We start from the raw sequence: 26,485 nt of genomic DNA, 5'->3' as shown, positions 1-26,485 counted from the left end.
TTTTTTTTTTTTTTTTTAGTGGGCAAACTTGGAGTTAGCGGGCGCTGGGCTCCTGCGTCAGACTTTACGCACGGCGCGCTCCGTGTGACTGGAAGCTCTCCGTGATTTCGCATCTCCGTGCGCTCAGAGATGCTGCATGCGGAGCATCTTGAATGAAGAGAACCTGCCAGGATTCATGCTCTCACCAGGAGTCGCAATAAGAAGTTATTCACTGCGCAAATAAGGTAGGAACACACCTCTAATTGATCAATTGATCAGTTTAAACTCATAATTATCTCTATTGCAATCAGTACTTTTTAATCGAGGGGGATTCTGCATTTAAAATGTGCATGCAGGCGCGTCTTTCTGCGCGTCAACTTATCATTTTACGCGCAAACGTTGACAGAAAACGTCGCTTGGTAATGTGTTTAACCGTGTCGTCGTCGCCCCGTGGAGACAAATGTATCTCCAATATTAGAAATCTTTGGGCGTCTGCTCACCCGATGACACGCAGTGGTGATGTTTCCATCCGTGCTTTGCCACTATCTGACGGCTGCTGTGACCTTGACAAAGCACTGGAGGTTGCATCCATGAAGGGAGTTAGCCTAGCCGTTCAGGTGTTAGTTTGTTCCTGTATTGATCCTGCAGGCAGGATCAGATCAAACCAGAGGCAGGGAAAGCAGCTCGTCTGTGACTCCATTTTAGATTTTAACACGTCCTACATCTACAATCTGTGAATGATGCTGCGCGTGGTGGCTGCCAGACTGACAGTAAATCCATCATCAGAGCATCTCTTCCAGTTTTTCCACACTTTCCTCTGTCGGTCTTCTATTATTTGCAGCAATCCCTCTGGAAATATCATTTTTAGACAGTGAGAAGGGTTTCAGCTTTGCAGGAAGAGCCTATTGCTTAGCAACCACACTTGGTAAAAATGGTGTGAACCCAAAGTTGATCTGTCATTAATGGGTGTGTTTGTGAAGTTGGTGGCTGAGCTCCAAAACAACAAAACAAGGTCAATTATATATGAATCTTAAAAGTTAAAGTCCCATCAGCTGTCGCACATTTGTTCTCATCCAGTAAGAGAGTGCTGAGCTGCAAACAGCTCAAAAACCATTAGGTGCTTTAACCCCCCATTACAACCCCGTATTGCTGAGTGTCATGCAGGGAGGTATTTGGGACTCAGTCGTGGATTTGAACTCACAACCGTCCAGTCTCAGGACAGACACTCTACCACAAGGCCGCTGAAGGAACACCTCAATAAATCGAGATTCACCTTTAATTGCCTTAAAATATTATTTTCCTTGTCATTTCTGTGTGTTTCCATTAATTTGAGAAAACAGGAAGTTCAGCATCTAAACTAACGTTTATCCATGCCTCAGGCATTTATCTGATCATCGGCTTTTTCTCCCTATTAATCATCTATTCCTGCTGTCTCTGACTCCCAACATCCTTCCATCCCCACATATTCCATGTTTGATTGCAGGTAAAATATAGTCTTTTATTTTTACTTTTCCAAACATCTCCAAAAACACGACCTGTGTGAGTGTCTTTTAATTGACATTTTAATTGACTCAGCCTGATATTTTCATTGAACCAATAAACTCACAAATTAGATTCCATGGTAACTCTGCCATGCAGATAGTAGACAGTGGGGGGTTATTTTGAGTTATTGAACGAGCTAAAAATTGACTGACAAGTGTCTGTGAAGCATGAAAAGTTGGTTGAACATGATCAGAGTTGGCAACCGCAGAAGGGTGAAGTGGGGCAGTTTGTTACTAATATGGGTATTTCATCCCATTTTAAAAGTGGAGCAAAAAGAATTTGGATTATTTTCTGCTTTTGTGAAATCCCAAATTATCAAAATAATTTCACTTGTTTGCAAATTTCTGTTTCTCACCTCTGCAGAGGAAAATAAGAGATCTGCTTTCCTATTCTGCTGTGAAGCTGCTATTCATCACAACTTGATATTCTCAGTGTCCGGCCTTTTATTGATTTACAAACCTCTGATTGTTAATCTGATGTTATTTGTTTACATCTGGTTCTTAGATGTCCACTTTTGACTCATGTCCCTAAAACTGATGTTGCAATTTACAGTATGTCATCATACAACATAAAAACATCAGAATACTGGAAGATTTTCTCCCAGCATGATACTTTGCAGTAGACAACAGTAGAATATTGTTAATATTGCAGATGTTTCACTGTCATTTCATATGAAGGGTTCACAGTGAGCTGCAGTGAAAAGTTGGATACGACCCAAAAGCCAGATAAAGAAATGTTCTCATTTTAGTCTATTTGTTATATTATTCATCACCACTTCAGTTTCTCTTCATCAATGAACCATCGGTATTATTGTCCTTCGTTTTGCAGCTGACCTTTATTTTAATTAGTTTCTGCACCGCTTACTTTTAAAATCAAATTAAAGTTGCAATTGCAGATTTATTTTTATTATTTTTAACTCTGAAAGCAGATGAGGTTCACTAAAAAAAGCAGCAGTGTTATAATAGTAATGTATTTTATTTATGGGCACCTTGAAAGTGAAATGAAACAAATACAATTCAATCAAAAAAACTGGGATAAAAATCACATTTTTGGTGATAATAATAATAAAAAAAGAAGCACATTTACAAGCTTACTTGTTAAAGGCCATCCACCCAGAGAAGGTGGATTTTAAGCCGTGATTAAACTCTAGTATGGAGTAAGTGGGCAAAAAGGTCATGATCCAGAGAGAGTTTCTGAGGAGAGGAGCAGATCAGCTGAATGCTCTCAATCGCATGGGGGAAGGACGAGCTGGGGAGAGTAAAATTAAAAACCCTCTCAGAGTGCTTGAAGGTAAATAAAGCAGAATGAGATTCCAGACATGCTGAAGGGAGAAGAAGTTATCAGTACAGTTATCAGTCTATCAGTCATTAATGAAAAACAGTCAACCAAATTCATTTTATTTTCTTAGAAAAAAACATGTTTCCTTAAGTGACTTATTCAATGAAAATCTGATTTTTGGCATTTTTAACATGTTCTCGTAGTATTTTTTCCATAATGGAGGATATGTATAAAATAATTTTAAAGTAAAACTGGATTTCTGAGTAACTCTTTATTTATATCATTTGAAAATACTCTCAGTTTTACATAGAAACTGAAATGGGCAGACCAAAGTCTACCTGCTCCATCCTGATGCTTCCACTTGCAGACAAATAGATCCATTAACATCTTCGTTTTCCTCATCTGAGCTAGTCTCTGGAACGGTAAAGCTGGATGGATCCAATATTACTTTCCATTTTTGTTGCCCTGGTAATGTTAGCTTGAGGTTGTGAGGGGCTGGAAGCTAGCAGGAGTGAGTGTAAACAAAGGGATGATGGGAAATCAGCAGAATATGACACAGGTTTTTGATTTTGGCTAAAAATGGCAAAATCGTGATTAAAAGACCACTGGGAATGCTTTACAATAGATCAAGATACGATGGAAGAGGGACTTTAAGATATTAAGTGAGAGTAGGCACAGTGTATGACAGGTGGGCAAACTACGGCCCAGGAGTCAAATGTGGCTCTATAAACTATTTACTCTGTCACGTAAAAACTGGAATAAATTAAATTGATAGTCCTTATAATACTTTTTATTTTCCCTGAGGAATATCAACTCATCTGTGCAACTGGCACTAAAATGAGAGCTAAAACAACAGTTTTTAAATGAAATATCCAAAAGTAAAGCATGTTTTTTTTTTCCAGATGTCATGCTATTTCTTTCTCTCATGAGGTGGATTACTAAAACATTCCAATCATCTGCTTTTGTTATATTTTAGAACCCTTTGTGGCCCACGAGTCCAAATGTTTGCCCACCCCTGGTATATATAGAATAAATGTCCCAGGACAGAGCCTTGAGGAACACCAGACGTTAATGGAGATCATTGTTATCAAAAATGTTTGAGTTAAACGATTTTGAACCCAGGACAGGATTGTGTTGTTTTTTTGTTGTGTCATAATTATTACTGACGTTTTGTAATGTAATCAGAGTATGTCACTATAACGACACTGCACATGGTTATATTTAAATGGAAATACAGACGTTAAAACAAGTTAGAAACCTTTAAGTAAAATTAATTCTCAATTCACAGCAGAAATTCTTTTTAATATATTTTCTACTCATAGACAATTCCAATCCTTTCAACCAAGCACATAAAAGTGATTGGTGACTTCTCTCTGAATACATTACCTTGAAAATAGTGCTGAAAACTACAAGAGGCTCAACATCTAGAATATGTATGTTTTCACTTGTATTTGTTTGAGTATTATGCTAGATTTTTTTGATTTAGAACAGATCGGTTTGAATCTGCATTCTTTTGCTGATTGAAAATAACAGAATCCCTTAAATTTTTCAGTAAAATTGAATAAGCAGCTGTTTTCTTTTGTCTTCCCATGGTAAAAAAAAAAACAGATCTCACCGCACATCTTACCACCTCTTTTTAAAATATCTAAATGAGTAGATTATTAGCAAAATCCTATGTAGAAAATCTCATAAAGACAACTGCCCCTTGAGGAAGGGAAAACGTAAAACCTTTGTGAGTTATTCCGAAGAATCTCAAAAGAAAAAGAACATCTAGAAAGACAACCTCTGTAGGGTGTTTGTTTCTACAGAGATGTGAGCTTTTAATTCTGTAAATAACAAACTGTGGAGAAGGCGATGAAGCTGTGAGGTCAGTTGAGAGTAATAACTTCTTAAATGTGTGCGTAATTGTGCTGTGTTCTTCAGGGAGCAGCGGTCACACGTGCTGCTTGTGCACTTCACATGACTCAACTTTAGAATAATGGGTTCTGCTGTGAAACAGATTGTAATTCAATCTCCCCGTCTTGTTCGCTATAATGAACTGGATTACAGGAATACCTCACAGCGCACTTCAAGCAATGAACTCAGAATTATCTCGTGTTTTTTCAACTGCAGTCACATTCATTTCCTAATTAACTAAATATTTTTTGCTTGTCAGAAATCTGTCATAAATAATACAAATGTAAATTATTTTTTTATTTAGAATTTACATTTCCTGACATGCAACTTTCCACTCAAATAAAACTAAATGCAAAAATGTAGAGCTTAATTATATTGGCCACAAAAAAAAAAAAAGTACCATTTTTGGGCCACCATTGGTCGTGAAAACATAGACAAATGGAACTATTGTCGTCACATGATGAAACCTGCTGATTGGCAGAAGGTCAATATGACAAAAGAAAGTGCGGAATCGAAGCCAAAAGTTTTCTCCTCTTTTCAGCTGCATTATTGGATTAAAGCATTACTAAATGGTTTGTTTATTACAAAGTACAAAACGACTATTGGAAAAGAAATGAGCTGCAGGATGACCTCCATTTGCTTTTGCTGCTTTTATATTACACAAAGCTACATAATCTACACTCCACGTGCGCCGTGATGGTCCAAATTAAGTGGAAACGCTCACCTGTAATCCATGCACCATTCTAAAGTGGACCAAAATGAGGATTTACAATGTGATGGAAAGATCTGCTACTTTTTCAGTTTTTCATTTACAGCATTTTTCTAAACGCCAGTATTATTCATGTTTCTCACTCTCTCTTTACAGATTGAAGAAAAGCACAATTCCCTTTTTGGCAGCACTTTCTCAGCTTCTGCTCCACCACTTCTCCCCTGAAAGAGCTGGCCTTCCTCAGCCACTATGCCAAAGAATACCAAGGTGACTCAGCTGCAGCACAGCAATGAACCCGTCACCGAGTCTGTGGCCGACCTGCTGTCCCTGGAGCAGCCCATGGACTATAAGAGCAGTCAGATGAGCATGGGTCTCAGTCCTGGATCTACTGCCCCGGGAAAGGCCTTGCTACCTGATCCAGAAGAAGACGGCCGGCCGGCGTGGAACAATAAGCTGGAGTACATCCTGGCCCAGGTGGGCTTCTCTGTGGGTCTGGGTAACGTCTGGAGGTTTCCGTATCTGTGCCAGAAAAACGGTGGAGGTAAGAAAATGAGCGTTAATGTAGATCTTGGTTCTTGATTCCATTTTTTTATGACAGTGGTGTATTGTGGAGCGAGTGACGGTATCTGCAGTCACCTGTTGGAACTAAAAAGACCCGCTCTGTTTTTGGTCACACTCTGGAGCTGATTAGGATGTTTTTGAGATATTTAAACCATCATTAAAAACATAGAGCATCCCCTTTATAACACAATAACTCAACAAGCAATCGTCTTCAGTCAGTCAGTTCAGTTTCCCTGCAATAATGGATTGCAGATCTTTACTGCCTACAGCTATAACCACCTGCAATGATACTGAAGAATGATAGAAAATGAGAAACTGCACTATAAATATTTTATTTATTGGAAAAAAATGCAGGATTCTTTTTAAGGATGCTGCCAGTTAAAGAAAACCTAACGTTTTATCATTAATTACAATAATATTTCAAAAATATTTTATGTGAAAAAGTCAAACAGCTTTTTCTGGGGGAGAAATAAGACTTACTAAGAGAAATGATCTGTTTTTACACATAATAGTGTAATAATTTTATAGTTCTAACATGTACCGGTAATTTTAATGATCTCGTCCTGGTAAATTTTGTCTCCCACTCAGAAGTCTGGAGATATATCTCAGTTAAAGGATGAAAAGTGATTGACTTTTGCAAATATTGGATTCATTATTGAGTTTCAGAAAAGTGGATGTAAAGAGAGAAGCACAGACTGGATGAGCTTCATGCTCAATGTGTGAACACTAGCAGCTTTTAAACCGACTAGAACAAGCTAGTTAACTCTATAATTGCTAGTTAAAAATGACCTACTCAGCTGTAACTCATAACGATGTGAATGTGAGCAAACATTAGGCTTTGTCAGGACATCAGGGATCCTGTATGAGCTCCTGCTGTTATTGTTGCTCGGTTCACTTTCAAAATTGTCAGTAAAATGAAGAAAAATGCACTAAATTCTGTGTTTTGTTTAATCATGTGTTTTACTTTATTCACACCATTATTGTGTTTTTCATAGAAAAGGTTAACTTGTTGGAGATAATGTGGACTTCCAGGGGAGCTTTAAAGCAAACCAGAGTATAAGATGCTGTTTCTTTATTGCTGGAGCACAAAGTTTCACTTGTGTTTTTTGCAGAAAAAAGCAGCAAATAAGCACCAAATTAGTCGTAAGACCAAACTAGACAACATCTCACAGTGTCAGTGAATGTCAGCGGCTGTGCTGAGACTTGTATCACCTGTAAAAATAAACCCATTACAAATCGTTTGTAGATTTTTGCACTTCCAAAAATATAGTTACAGTTGTTTCTACACTGACAAAAAATACTAATATTTAGATATTATAAAGTAATAAATACAACTAAAAAACTTGTTGCAATTCCAGATTTACTTTGTTGTTTCTTGTGAGCCTTTTACGATTTATTTTTTTCTATTTTTATGTATTTTAGTTGCTTGTCAGATGTTGCTGCTAAAAGCTGTAATTTAATGTAAATTCATTTAGGAAGGCAAGATTAAAAATGATACCTTAGAGTAAATCGATTAGTGCAATTTTTCAAATTAAACAACAGACAAGTTAAAGCTTTTCTTTTAAATCAAGCCTGTGCACTTTTATTACTTCATCTTTAGGCACATTTTTTCTGAAATTGTATCAGACAGCTTTATATAATGTATTAGAAAAGAGACAGAAATGGAAAATAAATAAGAAAAATGTATCTTTGATATTGCCTGAAGCACAAATTCATAAATGGACTGGTTTTGTTTCTATAGTTAAATTACTGTAATTTCTTTATATAGTTTGAATTATTTTATTCACTTTTCATTTTATATATGAGTTTGTAATTATTAGTATCAACATTGCTGTACATTTGAGTCAGACTTCAAAGCTTTTATCTCATATATAGAGTTTTATTTTTCTATATTCACAGAGAGAAATCCTAAAAAGACAACAGAATCTCACAGTTCCTCCATCTGCTGCTTCAGCCTGTGAGGATGCTGTCTGTCTGTGACTGCTGTCTGTTCTCCTTTTCTCTTGCCGCTGAGAACTTTATAAAATTAATCTGACAAAATGATGAATGACAAGGTGAAATGATAACAGAAAAGAAGAAGAAAAAAAAAGCATATAGTGCAGTAAGACTGAAGAGGGTTCCATTTAAAACGTGACTAACAAAAGTAGAAACTTGTGGACCGGTCTAGTTTTTATACATCCCATGAAGTGGATCATTCACATAAAACTGTAAACGCTTGTGATGATAACCCTTTCCTTTGTGTCCTTCCATCGTTACAGGTGCATACCTCGTCCCGTACTTTATCCTTCTACTTCTCATTGGAATCCCGCTGTTTTTCCTGGAGCTGGCAGTGGGTCAGAGGATCAGGCGTGGCAGCATCGGAGTGTGGAACTATGTATACCCTCAGCTTGGAGGCATTGGTGTTTCTAGTCTGATGGTAAGCCTCCTTCCATGTGACGCCATCAGGGTTTCCTTCACTTAATTCACACACTTGTGGGCACAAAATAAAATAATACTCTATAAAGTTTTATTTTTTAAGTACAAAAGAGGCTTTTATTTTGAAATCTGCTCCTGTTTCCTGTTTCTCTTCTCCTTCCTGTTAAAGGACTAGTAATAGAACTACTGCGTACAGCTTGTGTTGCAGAGGGACAAACTTCAGACCCAGACATAGCAAAGGCAATATAAAAATTCTGATAGATTAAAAATGTCTTATTTTGTAAAATTAGCCTTTGGGAGAACATCTTATAGGGAGACATGACACCAGTATTTTTAGACAAAAAGGGCTTTTTCCATCTGTTGTTCACAAATATTCAATCTAGTCATCTTTTTTGGGTCACGGGGATGCTGGAGCCTATCCCAGCTACTATTGGGTTAAGTAGGGGTACACTCTGGACAGGTGGCCAGTTTTTCACAGAGGAAAAGTAAATAAAAACACAATATTAAGCCATATAGGAGAACTAAAGTAGATTGTATAAATTGGTGGCTGTTAGATCCTGTAGTGTGGTTTAAAATGTAAAAGGTGCAAACGTTAGCATGTTCATTATAAGGTAAAACACTCCCCACCATATCTGGTTCACCCTGCTGGTTTCGGGTTTGAGCACTTTGTTCCCTCAGAAATCCCTCTTTGGAATAGATTCAAAGGCGTTCTGTTGCATGTTTACATGACGGCTTCACACAGCTAATACAAATCCATTCTAACCACAAATCACAGGAGATTTCATGAACTATTGGTTGGTTTGTATGTTTAGGAAGCCATTCATAGGCCAATTAACCTTTGTGGCATTTTATTTCTGGAAGATGGATCTTCTGTTGTAGCAGTGTTAGCCGGGCCTGGACCTCGAGGTCCTCAGAGCATGTTGTGCTGCTTGTTTCTCTCAGCAGAGTTTGTGTAAGAGGGTTGGACGTGATCAATAAACATAATGAGTTAGACTGTGGTGTAGAATCATGCTCAATTGGTATCAAGGTGCTTAAAGTGTGCACTAAAACGTTCCACCCATACCATCACACTCCCACCACTAATGAGAACTGTTGATTAGAGGCTAATTAGATTCTTGTCTTCATTGTTTTTTAATTATACTATAATTTTACTCGAACATCAGAAAGTCTCAGCGGAAATCTGGAGGAGATTTTTTTAATTTTCTAAGTGTGGTGAACTTGTGTGAACTACAGTTTTACTGGTCCACCTACCTGACAGAAGGGATTCCCAGACTGGCTTTCTGCTGCTCATCTTCCTCAAAGTGCTTGAGACAGTGTTGTGTTTAACTTCAGTTAAATTGAGATAATGTTTGAGATTTAACATCATTGAAGCAAAACTATTGCCCTGTGTTTACCCGATTATGATGAGTCCCGCTCCGATCAACTGTGTCGTTTTTATCTTCATCCTTATTTTTCCTATATATCCTTTTTTTTATTTATGTCCTCCATCTTTAAAAAAATGTCATAAGAACATCAAAACACCAAAGACATTTTTTGAGTCTTAATAGAACAAGTTTTCATAAATTTCTCCAATAAGAAGTGAGACTGTTTTACTATATGAATATATAACATTTGAATAGGAATATAACAATTTCAAAAGGTTTTTAGGGTGGTTTATTGTTGAGGAACATGCATGTAGAGAATACATTTATTGTCATTTGTTTGTGGATGAGGAAGTCCAGTCAGATAAAATCATGACAAGATGTCAAAAATCAATCCTGCCAGAGATGACCGCATTGATTCTTTACTTAAAATTGGAACCAACATCAATTCCAACCATGCTGTAGAAAGAACCCTCTTTGATTCTGTTTCCTGTGGTCATCTTAAAGCGAGCAGCATGCAGAGACCAGCGCTGATCACTGCTAGAGTCTTTACCAGTAATCGTTTGTAGGACTAAATCCATCAGCACACCTGCTTTAACACCGCCAGTCAGCAGCTGCATCACTCAGTCAATGATCTGCTCCACCAATCTGTCCGTCATCCCAGCATTCATTTCATCACTCTAATGAAAAGTAGGGGCTGAAAAGTCCTGGCAGGGGGGAAGCGAGGCGTGTGGCAGCTGGGATATGGCAGAGGGCGATTCAGCAGCTATAAATACCTCCTCTTTGAGGGCCACAGTCTTGGCTCCTGAGAGCAAACAGCTCAATAATTCATATGCACTTCATCTTAACCTGTGAGCTCGCTGTCTGTGCCTCGACTTAAGATGAGGCGTTCACCACAACATACTGGTCTGAAGCGATTACCAAACTTTGTTGTTCTCTCTCTTCAGGTTTGTGGCTTTGTGGGCCTCTACTATAATGTGATTATTGGCTGGAGCATCTTCTACTTCTTCCAGTCGTTTCAGTATCCGCTGCCTTGGGCTGAATGTCCCATCCAGAGAAATGGAACTCAAGCCAGTGAGTCTACATCCATTAAACAACCAAACTAAACCACAAACAGATGTCCAAAAACGCATGTTTTTTTTCATTTGAATGATAATAGTTTCATATTTTTCTACATTTGAGAATTGAAACTTTTTTACTTTTGACAGCAAGACATACATGTTTCTGTCAAATTAGTGTGAGATAAGATTTCCTTCTGCTCCAGCAGATTTACTTGAATTAAAAATGCAATAGAGTCAAATATGATTCTATTATTTTCTATTCCATTGACTTTTGTGCACCTTCATCTTTTTCTCTTTTTATTACTGAATCTAGACATGACTAGGTAATATTAGAACGCTCTGACTGTGTCTTAAACTTTTTACTGTCGCTTTGGTCAATTATCTGACATGTTTAAAATCTAAATATATATGGTAATGATGATGCCTAAAACATATTAACCAAATCTACCAAAAAAATAAAATAAATAAATAATATGCATTTTATCAAAAATTACATCCAACTTTTTCTTTTCATTATAGCTTACATTTTCATTTGCATTTCAAACCTAAAAAAATTATAAAACTGTATCTTTAATTTGTCTTTATTCTGCTCATAGTTGTGGAGCCAGAGTGCGAGAAGAGCTCAGCCACCACCTATTTCTGGTACCGGCAGGCTCTCAACATCACCAGCACCATCGATGACACTGGCGGTCTGAACTGGAAGATGACTTTGTCTCTGCTGGTGGCCTGGATCATGGTCTGCCTGGCAGTCATTAAGGGTATCCAGTCCTCTGGGAAGGTAAGCGGTGTTAAAGATTAGAGATTGCATGGTTATGCTTTACTCTGCAAAGGAGAATTAAAATAAAATAAAAAAATGCATTAAATCCTTTCAACAAAAGCATTACATTTTATTTTTAATCAGGGATTCACCCAGAGTGACGGATTTATTGACTTGCTTTTCAGGCAAGGCAAAGATGTTAATCCTCTCATCATCTCAAGTCTATTTTTAGATCTCATCTATATTATTAAAAGAGATAAAATGCAACATTGATGAGCTTACACTGAACCCTGGGAAAAATGGTTCAAGATGCACCTAGAAACGTCTCAGTTTGGCAAAAACTTCAGTAACACAATTTGATCCAGATCTAGTAGAGGAGTCATCTTAAACCACAGTGGAACATATAGCTGAGCTGGAAAATATGCCAACCTTTAACCCAATTTTCTCCCCACAAAACTTTAATTTTCATATTCTGTATTGAAGCGCTTTGTTCTCTTTTGGCTTTACCGACTCAGTGACCAGCAAACACAAGCCAGGATTGGGAGCTTTTTAGTATGTGTGTCACTACATTTGAGTGCACTTCTCACTGAAGCATGTGTGAGGTCTCAGACGGGGTGTCCATGGCAACACTGTAATCTACTTGACTCTCTCTGTGTCTGTCTGTCTTAGGTGATGTACTTCAGCTCCCTCTTCCCATATGTTGTGCTCTTCTGTTTCCTGGTGCGGGGTCTGTTGATGAAGGGCGCCATCGACGGCATCGCTCACATGTTCACCCCTAAAGTGAGAGAAACCAATGGTAGTTCTCACATTGTTAAAAGAAGGATAAAAAATAACAGTTGTTTTCTTGTCTAATATTTAATATCCACATTATTTCAGTCAGTGTCTCCCTCTAGTGGCAAATGTATGCACTTACAAAATTATGGCTTCAAAAGTTATTAGTATTATTTTTATAGCTTTATTAAAAACACAGCAAAGAAAAAAGAAGAAGAAAATGTGCATCAATTTAGAAAAAATGTCTGTTTACAAAAATAAAAATCAGCAAAAATAAAAGTAACACTATGCTATTCTGCAAAGCTAAGACAGATAGATGATTTTTGTTGTTGTTGAGACATAAAGTTTAGGAACTGACCGATTTGAACAATTAATTAAAATACATTTTGAGGTTTATTGCTAAATTTGGTTTTATGAATAACATATTTTGTTAATATAATCAGGAGATTTATCAGATAGAGCTGTGAAGATAGCTTATTATAATAATTCGTATTACCAAACAGAATTTTCCTCCTTGTCAGAAAGAAATGGGGATAAATTTGAATCGAGATACAAGTTGTTCCAAACTAGTTTAATCTGCTTACAGGTCCAAAACATGTGCATGGCTGCAAGAGTCTCTGACCACTTTTTCCTTTTTTTAGCTAAAATTTAAAATATATATATTTTTTATTTAGTACTAAAAATGTATGTAAAGAAAACAGTGTTGCATTCATTTTGTCACTTTTAGTTTGTGCAAGATACAAACTGTACACTTTATCCTGCATTTAGTAGAACTTTTTGCGTCACTTAAATTTGTTTGTGGTCTGCAGCGTTCAGGTTGCAATTTATAATTAAATATATCTTTAAAAAGCCATTTAGTCTTCCAGATCCTGACCAATATTTTTTTAAATATCAAGTTTAATTTTTAATTAAACCTTAAAAATACAGTTTTAGGCAAACTGTGACAAAAAATGTTTTTACAATTCAGTTTTCTTCTTCGAAAATACAAATAACGACAATCTCTTTATTATTGCATTTTGTGATTTTAAAACAATTTGTTTGAACTAATTATAGTTCAGATTTCAGCCTTTTTTTTAAATAAATAAAGGTGAAAGTAAAACAAAATCAGACATTATGAAGGACGTAATATAGAATGTTACTCTTTCTAAAATTCCGCTTCTTTTCCCTTTAAAATTCACTTTTATGTTTTTTTAAGCAGTGCTTCTCTAAATGTTTATAAAAAGAAAATCTGTTCAGTGAAATTAATTCTCTGGGATCCCGCCATATTAAAACGTATTTGAAGATTTTTTAAGCTAAGGCGCAAAAAGAAAAGATTGGCTCACGCATAAATGAAAACTATTGCTGACAGTCTTTTCAATAATTGGGTAAAAATGATTTAACTAAATACTTTCATGTTTTTCTCTCCAGCTTGAGAAGATGTTGGAACCTCAGGTGTGGAGAGAAGCAGCTACCCAGGTTTTCTTTGCACTCGGCCTGGGCTTTGGCGGCGTCATTGCTTTCTCCAGCTACAACAAACGAGACAACAACTGCCATTTTGACGCGGCGCTGGTTTCCATCATCAATTTCCTCACCTCCATCTTGGCCACGTTGGTGGTGTTTGCCGTGTTGGGGTTCAAAGCGAACGTCATGAATGAGAAGTGTGTCGTTGAGTGAGTATGTCCTCCCGGGAACCAGAGAGCGGACGTCTTTTCCTCATAAACGCGTGATGACATACGTCTCTGTTCTCCACAGGAATGCCGAGAAGATCCTGGGTTACCTAAACACAGGCGTGCTGAGCAAAGAGCTCATTCCTCCTCACATCAACTTCTCCCACCTGTCTGCTCAGGACTACTCAGAAATGTACGGAGTCATCAAAACCGTCAAGGAAGATAACTTTGGTCAACTTGGTCTGGACCCCTGCATCCTGGAGGATGAACTTAACAAGGTGAACCCAAAACGCTGGCATGATTTACATGTTGACTTGTTTACGTATTTAGAAAATCATAGATTTTGGTGAAGAAAAAATACATATATGTTTTTAGGAAAAAGTAATGGTTTTAAAGGCCTTCTTTAAAATTCATAATGGACATTATCTGTCAGAAAAGGTGGTTGAAAAAAAGAATTAAACTTGGCTGCAAAAACAAAATATTTGAGAAACTTAAACTTGACTTTCTAAAAAGTATAAAGACGAGCAAGAATCTGACAGTCATCAATGGAGAACCATGGACATATACTGATGGGAAATGAATGCAAAGGTCGGGGTAACTGGGTGGGAACTGAGTGAAGGGAATCAAAATGTTAAAAAGTAGAATAATAAACATGGTGAAAGAAAAGAAAACTGAACTTAACTAAAGAAAAAACTCACAATATCATTTTAGACAGCATCAGCTGGAAACAACTGGTTGGAGACACTAAAATTATTAGAAGATTTAAGAGTTGGCATCATTTTCTCTTTTAGTCTCTAACTCAATTGGAGAAACAGTTTATTTAACCCCCTGAAAACCACCTAATTAAATTATGTCTACTCTATTCTCCATTATGTCTTAAAAGAAGCCTAAATTCCCCCAATCCCACTCAGAGTTCCTCTTTTAAAAAAAAAAAGTAAAATCAATAATAATAATAAAAAAAGGAAATAAAAAATAAAATGGAATAAAATAAAGTTAAAAAGTAAAAAAATAAAAATAAAAAGAAGCAAATAATTAAAATACAAATACATAAATAAATATAATAATAAAATAAATTAATACAAAAAATATTTAAATAAATGAACTATTAAAATAAATACAAAAAATACATAAAATAAAATAATAAAAATAAATAAACACATTTAATTTTTTAAGTACATCAGGCCTCAGCAGAGTTCTTAAAATTAGTCAAATGGGACAATCAAAAAACAAATGTTTTCCACAGAGGACATATGGACTTTGTTCTCGGGAAGTTTGACAAAATGCAAATAGTATGATGGCAAGACACTCAACTCTCTGCCATAAACAAAGAATCCCTGTAAATCTGAGTCCTATTGAATCCCAAACAAATGGTGCTTATAATTTCTCCCCATTAGTAGGAGCCCTTTGAGATCAGCATTATTCATTCCACCAAGAAGTTCATTAACAAACCAATCACCTTCATTTTTATATATATATAAATGTTTGTTTTTCAAATCTCCAGGCAGTTCAGGGTACGGGTTTGGCCTTCATCGCCTTCACAGAGGCAATGACCCACTTTCCTGCCAGTCCATTTTGGTCAGTCATGTTCTTCTTTATGCTCATCAACTTGGGGCTGGGAAGCATGATTGGAACCATGACCGGCATCACCACACCAATTCTGGATGCTTTCAAGATTCGCAAGGAGATTCTGTGCGGTAAGTTTTGGCTGTAGCCCCACAGGTCATAAACCTGAGTACCAGTGCTGATTGGTGTCTCCATTTCTCCCTCCCATCCAGTGGTTTGCTGTGTCATAGCTTTTCTGCTGGGCCTACTGTTCGTCCAACGCTCAGGAAACTATTTTGTCACCATGTTTGATGACTACTCTGCTGGTCTGCCTCTCACTGTGGTGGTGATCTTGGAGAACGTCTCAGTGGCGTGGATCTATGGCACCAAGAGGTGACGTTAATACTCCTTGATTCCTCCTTTTTTGCTTTGAGCATTTGTAGAACATTCGTATGATATTTCTGCTACAGGTTCATGCAGGACCTGGAGGACATGCTTGGTTTCAGGCCGTACGCCTTCTACTACTACATGTGGAGATACGTGTCTCCTGCCATCTTGGTGGTGCTCATCGCTGCCACAGTCATCGAGATGGCCGTCAGTCCTGCAGGATACAACGCCTGGGTGGAATCTGAGGTCAGTGCTCATGTTTGACTGGGAAATACAGAGGAGTTTGAATTATAAAAAGTGTTTGATACAGTTTTAACCTTTTTTATTACTTTTTTTTTGTTTGTTTAACCATTTGTCCTCAATTTATATTTAAAAGCTGCTTCCACTGTAATTATTCGTTTGTTTCTGCATTCCCAGGGCTCTGAGCAGTTCCATAGCTACCCCCCCTGGGCTCTGGCTATGGCCTATGCTCTCATTGTGGTTGCCATGCTGCCTTTACCCATCATCTATGTTGTCCGCCAATTCAACCTAGTCTCCGACGGCTCCAACAAGCTGTCCGTTTCCTACCGTAAAGGTATGATGAAGGACATCTCCAACCTGGAGGAGGTGGATGAGCAGCGTTTCATTCTCAGCAAGAACCCAAGCGAAGCTCCCTCCCCCATGCCCCCCCACCGGGCATATCTGGGGCCCGGAGGCACCCAGGAGATGACCAACACCAACTATGGCACCAGCACCAAGACAGGCTACCAGAACATCGGCTCTCCTGAATCTGAGCTATGATTTTCCATCCCCCCCCCCACAACACCCACCCCAGATTGGGGCAAACAAGCTAAGGAGATCATGAGGGAAAGAAAATTAACTTACATCAATAAATCAGCCCGTACCCCAAAGTAAAATCCATCCACACCCTCTTAGATTTTAATGGTTGGTTCTATCTTAGCGACTTCAGTGTCAGTAAAACGTTAATATTCTGTGACCGGAAAGATGGATCCAAAACTAAAACGAATGAGAAGATAGTTAAGAGAAGACACAACATTAATGAAAAACAACCATCTTTTTTTTTTGATAGAAGTTTTTCTCATCTAGAAAACAAAATAGTTATAAAAAGCATCCATCACAGTATGTAGAAATTGGTTTTGATAGTATTACAAGCACATTGTATCTTCACATTTATTGTGCCTATCATGCATCAGCAATAATACGCACCATCAGGGTCCTGACACGACTTTGGATCTCCTTCTAGCTCTGATTCCCACAAATGTACGATAATGTAAATAGGTGTTTTGTGCAATGTTTCCACACTTCACATGAGTTGCGCACACACACATACACTGCAATAGGGAGAAACAAGAGGCAGCTTGGCCACTCATCGTTCCATGAAACACAAGCACAGCCATTGCTAGAGCATCTCTGAGCCTTAACACAGAGCAGCACTTTTCTGTTTCATAGTCTTCAAGAAGCAATGCTCTGGATTCGGTGAGCAGCAGTTGTGCTGATCAGGTTGCTGGAAGTCTTTTAATAATAACCTTAAATAACAGGTGTACACACAAGCAGAAACTGCTGTTCTTTGATCAGAGTAGGGCTTCATGCTTGTTTGCCATAGAGTGGCAGGTGGAGGAAAAAACAGTTTTGTCTTTGTGTGCACACAGGTGTAAACACGAGTGTGATGTCTGCAGCTGATCAAGAGCTCCTCATAACCCTACCGGTTTAAAAATAGAGCTGTGGTACCCGGGGGAAGCTGTTGCAACACACCATGCAAATATATTCAAGCTGTCTGATGTGAAGGATTCGCAGAGGAGCAGTCACCAGGTTTCTAGTGTTTCACCTGCATAGTAATTGAAAATGTCACCCTGCATCAGTGCTAAACTGCACATGCTTCATCCTCGAGAGGATAAGTGACTAAATTCTCAATTTTGCTGAGCATATTTCATAAGCACTACATAACACAGCTCAATGTCTTCTTGTGAGTGAAGGGGGAGAAAAGGCTTTGTTCTCCCACTTTGATTATCTTACAACGTTTTGTTCAGGGAGTTACTGTGGAAATTTCAATGTTTAGAACTGTGGTGATACATGGTTTTGACCACTAGGTGTCTCTGCCAGCCAACAGAGAAAACATTCTCTTTGTACCTGTGGCCCCTCCCTGAGAAGCACCAATGCTTAAGACTGAAGTAATGTAGTTGAAGAACAATCAGTCACATTCTCATGTGCCTGAGCCGCCTCCGTGTTGTCTGTTTGCCTTATGCTTTTGTCGGTGTATTTGTTTTCTCTTCATCCAGTGAATATTGGACCAATGTTTCTACTTATTCTTATGAGCACTTTAATTAGATAGACCCTGGAGTTTTTAAGCATACATTTGAAGACTCAGCAAAAAGGCTTTTAGAGAATATATATATCTAAATAAAAGAATTGAATGTTTATAAAATGCACAAGACAAAAAAGCATGGCATCTCAGAAATGCCTGAAGTCAAATTTTATGCGTTTGATCTCAAATTTGTGAAACATCTCTGGAAAAGTGGTGAAATAGATCAGGATCTTTGCCTGAACTGTTGCCTTTCCTTAGTAAAAATGAAAGTTTGGCTTCTGTTTTGGCATTAAGATGTCTGGAGTAGATCTCCAGATTTGGATCATTGTTATTCATGTCTAATCAGGGATTTTTGAGGCACAAACAGAGAGCAGAGGGCCTTACATTCAGTTGAAATAATTTATTCTTCCAGTTGCTGTTCTGTTGCATCCTTGAGTGGACATCTGCAGGTACAAGAAGGTTAAAATCTGTTGTGTCAAATTGACAAATCCATAGGACAGAGCATGCTTTGTTTGCAGTTTAAGCTTGATTTTAATGTGAAAGCAGAAGTTCACAAACATCCAAATGCAGCTTCCTTAAAGTGATGTCTGGACACATGTTTGTCCAGGACAGAGGTCTGCAACTTGAGGCTCTGGAGCCACATGTAGCTTTTTTTATCTCTCCAATGTGGCTCTCTGGATAAAGAAAAATAAAAAGTTTAATGTTTAAAAAAGTAATGTATTTTTCGGACTATAAGGTGCCTAAAATGAAGCCATCAAACTTTATTCAACTCATTCACAAATAGTTGAACCACTGTATGCATCAGTCTGACAGACTCCTGACTAAAGTACCCATAATGCTCCAACAATCCATCAAGCTGTGCAGCTTTGTTGTTTACCAAAGTCAGACTAAAACATTTGGACAGATAATCAATTGAAAAAAATAAAGCAAAATTGTTTTTTGTTGAAAAATTCAAAGGATTCTAGTGCTCCTCATAATCCAAAAAATATTCATTCAGTTTCATTACTGAAATGGAACCATTTACGACAACATTTGCTGCATTGAGATGATCCTATGTGGTGCGATGTGTCTTATTTTGAAAGGAGGTCATGTGAACATCTGGCAAAAAATATACATTAATTCATATTTAGAAAATTAGGCTATTTCCTTTTTGGGTAATTTATACAAAAAAAAGTCATTTATATTTATCATTGTTGAAACTAAAAATAAATCAAAATCTTAGTTTTAATTTTCTAAAGAGTGAAGTATATCGCCTAGTTTCCACTGAGCGGTCCTGTATTTTGAGTGTTTCCATTGTAAAATAGTACAGAACTACACCTCTTGGGGGCCACCCATCAGTTGTTGGTCCATATAAAAATAGGTGGTTGGGGTGGAGCTGCTGTAGCTACCCGTTGATTGATAGAGAGTGATGACGATATTAGAAAGTGCCAGTTTAGCGCTAAGCTAGCGATTCTTTTTTTTTTATTTTATGACGGTATTCTACTTAGCAAATCTTCTTTCAAACATTAAATTCAATAAAAAATGAAAGCAAGGAAAAAATTAAATGACCTCCATTGTTGTTACTTTTCGTAGTGCGCACTGCGGTCTACACTACGCAAGATCATGAAAACAAACCCCTCAGTGGAAGCGAGGCTTAACTGAGTGGAAACACTCTCCAGAATGAACTGGACCGTCCTGTACCACTCCATACTGTACCAGACCACTCAGTGGAAACGAGGCTTTTGAAGTTCTTATTGGGTTTTAGTCAGTAAGAAATCGGCCCACATGGTCAATAAAATGTTAAAGTGTTGCAGACTCCTGATCCAACAGAATGTAAATAAAAATGTCTTCTTTATAGAAATGAGTCAGTTGGAATAAAGTGAGAATCAGCTCTGAATTATTTCTAATGCAGATGTTTCAGAGGTGATTTGTGGTGATCAAAGAACTCGGATGATCTGGTAGTTTATTTTGAAGCCATATGGTAAAATAAAGATTGCCTTAAAGGAAAGAGATCTAAGTTGCTTTGCCTGTTGCCCCTTGTGGTTAAGTCCAAAGTGATGTTTAAGTCAGATTCTTGTTTATGGTTTTAAAGCTTAAAAATTCTGTTTCTCCCATCTTTTGGTCCGGTTATATTTAGCTGACAGTCATCCCCAATGAATGTTTTGATGGAATGTGAAACTCCTGCCACAAAAATATATATTTTACAAGCTCATTTGTAGATTTTGAAGGTTAGAGGAACAATAAAGCTTAAATATATATACTACACATAGAAAGCCACAAAAGAAACCCTTTCTGTTTCTTATTTTCAAGACACTGTTTACAATTTTTCATAACTCACCTTGATCTGTGTATGCACATACCGCTGTGAGGTTCATAGAAAGGCAGATGGATTCTTTATTCAAGGCACAATGCAGACAAAAGCTTGAAGGTGAAGATGTTGATCTGCCTTCAAAAAAGCTGAAGCTATAGCACGTGATACGAAAGCACAGGCCTGCCAGCTCCAAACCCCGTTCTATCGCTTCATAGATTTGATCTTTTATCATTGAGCTGAACTGTTTTAGTCACTTTCAACAATTAAAAATAACGCACACTGAAATGCACTGCCATCGTCAAATAAAGTTTAGTAACTCCAGGAGAGCACAATCACAACATGTTTACAGCGTTTTTTAGACATGCTAACCTCCTTTATCATACTGCATACAGATACCAAGGCACAGTCAATCTGAACTCTAACATTTCAATACGTTCATGAACAAAGTGTAAACGCTACACAGCAGAGAAACGCCTTCTCAGACGAGGAAAAGTGAAAATGTTTGGTATTGAAAATGAAAGACTCCAACTCCAGGGTCTTTTTGTCGTGTCCATGTGTCCGGTGTGTTGCCAGCAATTTCTTCAAGTGATTTCAGTTCAGTAACTGAGACGAACTTGATAAAAGTGGTTTAAAAGTAAATTTATGGAATAGTCTTCATGTGACAAACTATAGTTATATTTATAGTATTTAAATGATGTATTTAAACTGTAAATATTGATGTACATTCTGATAAATCCACACTGGGTATCTCTAGTAAAAGTCACAGGGTGTATACTTGAGCTGTAAATAATAATTGTATATTTTCAGATATTTTTGATTTTTGTACTGTCTGCGATGTTACTTTGGTGTCTGTTGGTTTCTAGTGTTCGTGTGTGGTTGTCCTCAATAAAAACAGCTGTGCGCCTGTGTGTGGGGGTGTGTGTGTGTGTGTGTGTTGGTGTGCATGTGTGTGTTGTAGGTTTTCGGTGTTTTGCCATGTGTTTTTTCTCCTTTTCAGTGTTGTGTGCTGCTGATCTAAACCAGAACAGGAAGTCCAGTTTTGTTTCAGTGAACTGGGACCACTAATATGTAACGCAACTTTTTCTCTGTTTCTCACTGAATGTGTAACGTCTTTAGGTACAAAACTAGGAACACAATCAGGAACGAACTGGATGAGACAGTAACTGTAATGTGTGTGGGTGAACAAGATGATGAACTGTACAAACTGGGATGAAGTTAAAAGTCAATTAAAATACTCACTTTTATTCAAGAAAGTGTGTTGTGGCTCATTTGTCCTGATACTTAAGCGTCATCTGTCTGTTTTCATTCATCCAATAAATAGCTTAAGAATATTTCAAGTTCTAAAGATGTTATTGGATCTATTTGTCTACAACTGGATACATTGGAATGGAACATTGTGGTCTAGCGATTGTAGTCAGTTGGTATAGGCCACAAAAATCCTGTTTGAAAAATAAAACTTTTTACATTTATTACTGATTTACAACAATTCGAATAAAGAAATACTCAGAAAAGCCGTTTAAATATAAATTTTCTTCATAAATGTCCTCCATCATGAGAAAAATGCTACAAGAACATCTTAAAAACACAATTTTGAAATATGTTTTAATTGGTCAAGATCAGAAATGTGCACGTTTCCCTCTTCTTTTTTTGTCTACTTATTTACTCAACACACAATGGACTATATTACTTTGACATGTTGTAAATTATTTCATACAAATTATCTTTAGAAGTTTAATGTCAGTTTTCACAAATAACTTTCAGATTTCGTGCAGACACTAAACCAATGCTTTAGGTCACTGAGACTCTGGTTCTGCAAGGAATGATTGATGCATTTTCCCTTTTGAAGAATAGTTGTTGTTAAGAGATATCACAGAAAAGGTTTACTGTAAATTACCTTGTATAGCAGGTAACCAATTGTCTCCTACATCTTCTAATAGTCACCTCAGACACTCGCTTTAGGATTTAAGAGACAATACAATTGCTGTGTGACTGTATTTGCCATGTAAGACAGAAAATTGCATCTAGAGAATTTGGTCACCACTGATTGTCCCTGACATTACGCTTTGTTTTAGCTGTTAAGAGAACAAAAAAAGTCAAAAAAGTTTTTCTTTTACTCTTGCACAAACAAAATAATTTGCTCACACAAGTTTTTGTTTAAACAAGATTCATGACCTGCACAAACAAGACAAAGATTATTTTTAGATACTTTCTCCTGGGCTATAGTTTTAAAGATTTATTATAATCATTGTCACATGTACAACGAAATTTGAAAAGCTCACTGATCACAGCCTCATTCCTTCTGTTTCTGAAATAATTAAATTATAATTTATACTAAAGAGTTTAAGAATAAAGTAAAATAATAAGATAATACATCGTCATATTACAAAACAGTCATAAAACAAGTAATAAATAAAACGTAAGCATACCTACAGACAATCACACATTCTCTGTTGTTACATGAACTATCACAAAGTATTTCAGTAACAGCACTGAGAATGGTGATTGCACTTGGATAAAAACTGTTTTTGAGTCTGTTTGTTTCTGCACTGGATTGTCTGTAGCGTCTGCACGATGACAACAGTTCAAACAGGGGTGTGTGGTGCCTTTTATAACACTCTGGGCTCTCTTGTGGCACCGGGACCTACGTGGTTCTACGAGTGGGGGGAGAGGGCAGCCAACAGTCTTTTGGACGCCGGCGATGACCTTCTGGAGTGCTTTCCGCTGAGCTACTGTGCAGCTGGGGTACCAGATGGATGTACAGTATGTTAGTGTGCACAATGTCTGATACAAGACAAACGCAAAAAAGTTTCACGAGTTGCAAAGTAAATATTTTAAACTTATTCTTCAAAGAAGCTAAACTTTCACAGTGTAATTTTGATGATTCTTTATGAACAAATTATACTTTCCACTCGAAAAAATATATATGTATGCTCTAAAATTGGGGTTTTCAGAACTATTAGGGTTCCTTACAAAATGTACATTTGAAGTGCATCTAAGTTGTAGCTGGAACTGTTGGGACCTTTTCCCATCATCCATCTATTTACACACTCTCCTGCTAGCCTACAACCCCTCACAACCCCAAACCAACATTATTTAACCTAAAAGTCGTCAAGTCCTCTCTGCATGCTGATATATGACAGAAAAGTACACTGAACAATTATTTTCTTCTTAGTTTCTGTTAATCGAGGCAACGAGTTACGATTGGATAAATCCAGACTAAAGCATAAAACATGTTTCTAAACTTTGGTATTACTCTTACTTTTCTCAGAATGATCTTGTGATTGTTACCAACATCCGATATCCAACGAAGATTGTTTTCCTTTAGCCCTCATTACCCATAATTCTTTCTTTTAACAGCCTCCGCAAACACTTGAAGTGCTCAGAAACATCTGGTCCAGTTGATAATGCAAACCTCCAGAGGTCACCATCATGTTCAGATAAGCCTGCAGGATCACTTAGAAGTGAAATACTCCAGCACTTACACAAATTGGCCTGCTAGTAATACAGCACACACCCAGATATGATTGCAGTGAACCAGAACACACTGTGTGTTCATGGTGAATCCCGACTGATGTATCCTACATGGCAAAGCTTCAGAGGCCAAACGCTGACAACGGTTTTCTTGTTTCCATTTTCGTTTCTCAGTTTCCTGCTCGCAAATTGTGACACAGCAGCCAAGTGGCAGATTTAATAAAATGCTTCTCATCCCTCCAAAGTGTGTCTAATGTTGCTTTAATTGAAACTGGACGTGCCCTCTCAGTACAGTAGGAAACAATGCTGTTGCTCCCTCAGCTGTTGTGCTGGTTTTAATGTGTCCAAATGTCAGACACTTCCTTTCAGGGATACGAGAAACTGTCAACAGGAAGTTTTCTTTCCGCTGCACATCCTGCAAACAAAAAGCTTCCCAACACAAAGACCTTCAATAGCGACTATAGAAGAAATGAACCCAGGGTTAAACAGTTGATTCTGTTTCAATTTTAAGATCTCCCGCTATCGTTTTTTTTTTAACTGATTTGAAAAAAAAAAAAAAAGAAAAAATTATAAAAAGTTATTTGTGGTGTACAATTGACCCCAAATATTAAATCTATCTACACATGTGCAACACAGAACCTCTAACTCAGTAATCTGGAACAAACACTTCTGTCATGATCTCAGGTACAATAAATAACATCTTGTGCAGAAAAATATTTCTATCAGAAGATTTTATTTTGGTCACTAAGGAAAAAAAATGGAGCTGCAAATTATTTTTATCACTCAGGGTTTTTTTGATAATTGTATGATCTGGATGTTTAATATCAAAACTCAAAATGAAACAGTTTTCTCATCATCTGAATCTGTTATGTTGTTTGACTTTGACCTCTCATATATATATATATATATATATATATGCTCATTGACTACATACATGAGTTTCAGGGTTGAGGTCTACTAAGAGAACTAAGCTTAAAATTTAAATTTTGAGTATTTCTTTATTCAAATTGTTGTGAATCAGGGACAGATGAAAAACTTAAGTTTGAAAAACAGCATTTTTGGAACATAAAAAATACACCGGGCGGGCCACAGGCTCCTTCTTCTGAGCTCTTAGCAATGAGAAGGGAAAGGGGGGTGGGGTTGACCTGCGCCAACAATGAACTCCTGCCACTCTCCAGAAACTATGTTCTAGAAAACAACACAGGTATTAAAATTTTGTCTCAAAACTGCTTACTCATATTAGAAACCAATGAGAAGGATTTTTAAAATAGAACAAAAGATGATGGGAGGGGTCTTTAAGATTTTATTCATTTCAGCTCCAATGTATTTATAATGAACTAATTAAGAAACCAATGAACCAATTTATATTAAACTTTTCCAGTTTTATAACAAAGTTTGTAAATGAAGAACATATTCTAACAGTTACTAAAATTACACTGTGACAGGCGAAAGGTTATATGCCACAAAGCTATGGTTCGTTTTAACCATCACAAACTCTGTTACTCTGGTTATATAGTTTGATAAATTTAATAAGTACGTTATTGTCATGTTTTTGAAAAAGATTACCAGATTTGAGGGTGTTGTCTGGTCTGGGAGGTTGGGGATGCTGCTGATAATTTATCACTCTTCCAATAGTGATTAAGGCTGATTTACTGTGTTGATCATTGCATTGACAGAAGACACACATTTTAGATCCATGTTACACCGTCCTCTACACATATTGTTTACATCTTATTTATGTAAAAAAAAAAGTTATACTTTCCATTGAAAGATGCATTGCATCCTTTTGTAAGACTCTTTGTTTTTATCATCAAAAATTGGGGGCTTCAAAAAAACAATGTTTTAAAAGTGTGAAAGCAATGGAAGTACAAAAAATAAATTAAAAAAAAGCTCCTTGGCTCCCAATTTGAAAAGTCAATCCAAATGTGTGATCTGATACTTCATAAAATCAGACGATAAAACTGAAACAAAAGTGTTAAACCGCAAATGTTAACCGTGTAAACATGACTTTAATCAAACCCAAGGGTCTCCTAAAGCCCAGCCGGGCTTACATAAGCCACCCACAAGCAATCAAAAGCAGCTTTCTTGACAGAGGTGCAATTAGTGCCTGGATAAGAATATCAATATCAACAATTTCACATTTCATGGAAATACATTTCAACTCTTTAATGAATGACGGTGTCTTAATGGTTTATTTTCTACCTCTGTGAAAGACAGAGAGACATCCTTACTGATAATGCATTTACTGTTTAATGTGTGTTGGCTGTGTGAAAGGAGATAATTGCATCAATTCTGGCATTCTGTTGGAGTGCAGCTCTGAAAAAAAAAAAAAAAAAAAAACCTTCATATCGACATCCGAAGAGCAATGGGTTTAGATTAGATCGCTGCTTAAGATGAGTGCATGTTTACATCCCATAACTCCTCTGTAATTTCAAAAGGAAGAACCAGCTTTGTTATGCATCTACAGAGTTGTTCATTAATAAGTTTAAAAAGATACTTTTATTAACAGGAAATACA

The 26,485-nt window shown here is 37.1% G+C and overlaps 1 protein-coding gene across 1 annotated transcript; it reads left to right on the top strand.

The window, feature by feature from the left end:
* Window positions 1–6: 6 nt before the first annotated feature.
* Window positions 7–18,919, top strand: slc6a17 (solute carrier family 6 member 17). The gene is made up of 12 exons (XM_024293054.2): window positions 7–224; window positions 5,561–5,945; window positions 8,224–8,381; window positions 10,689–10,815; window positions 11,399–11,580; window positions 12,229–12,339; window positions 13,738–13,979; window positions 14,062–14,254; window positions 15,478–15,670; window positions 15,752–15,911; window positions 15,989–16,151; window positions 16,323–18,919. The coding sequence occupies exons 2-12, from the start codon at window positions 5,654–5,656 to the stop codon at window positions 16,683–16,685; spliced, it is 2,184 nt and encodes a 727-aa protein (XP_024148822.1). The 5' UTR covers window positions 7–224; window positions 5,561–5,653; the 3' UTR covers window positions 16,686–18,919.
* The last annotated feature ends 7,566 nt before the right edge of the window (window positions 18,920–26,485 follow it).

The sequence above is a fragment of the Oryzias melastigma genome, linkage group LG7, assembly GCF_002922805.2.
Source record: "Oryzias melastigma strain HK-1 linkage group LG7, ASM292280v2, whole genome shotgun sequence".
Taxonomy (NCBI): domain Eukaryota; kingdom Metazoa; phylum Chordata; class Actinopteri; order Beloniformes; family Adrianichthyidae; genus Oryzias; species Oryzias melastigma.
Note: the sequence above shows the minus strand (reverse complement) of the source record. Positions and strands in the feature narration are given on the sequence as shown.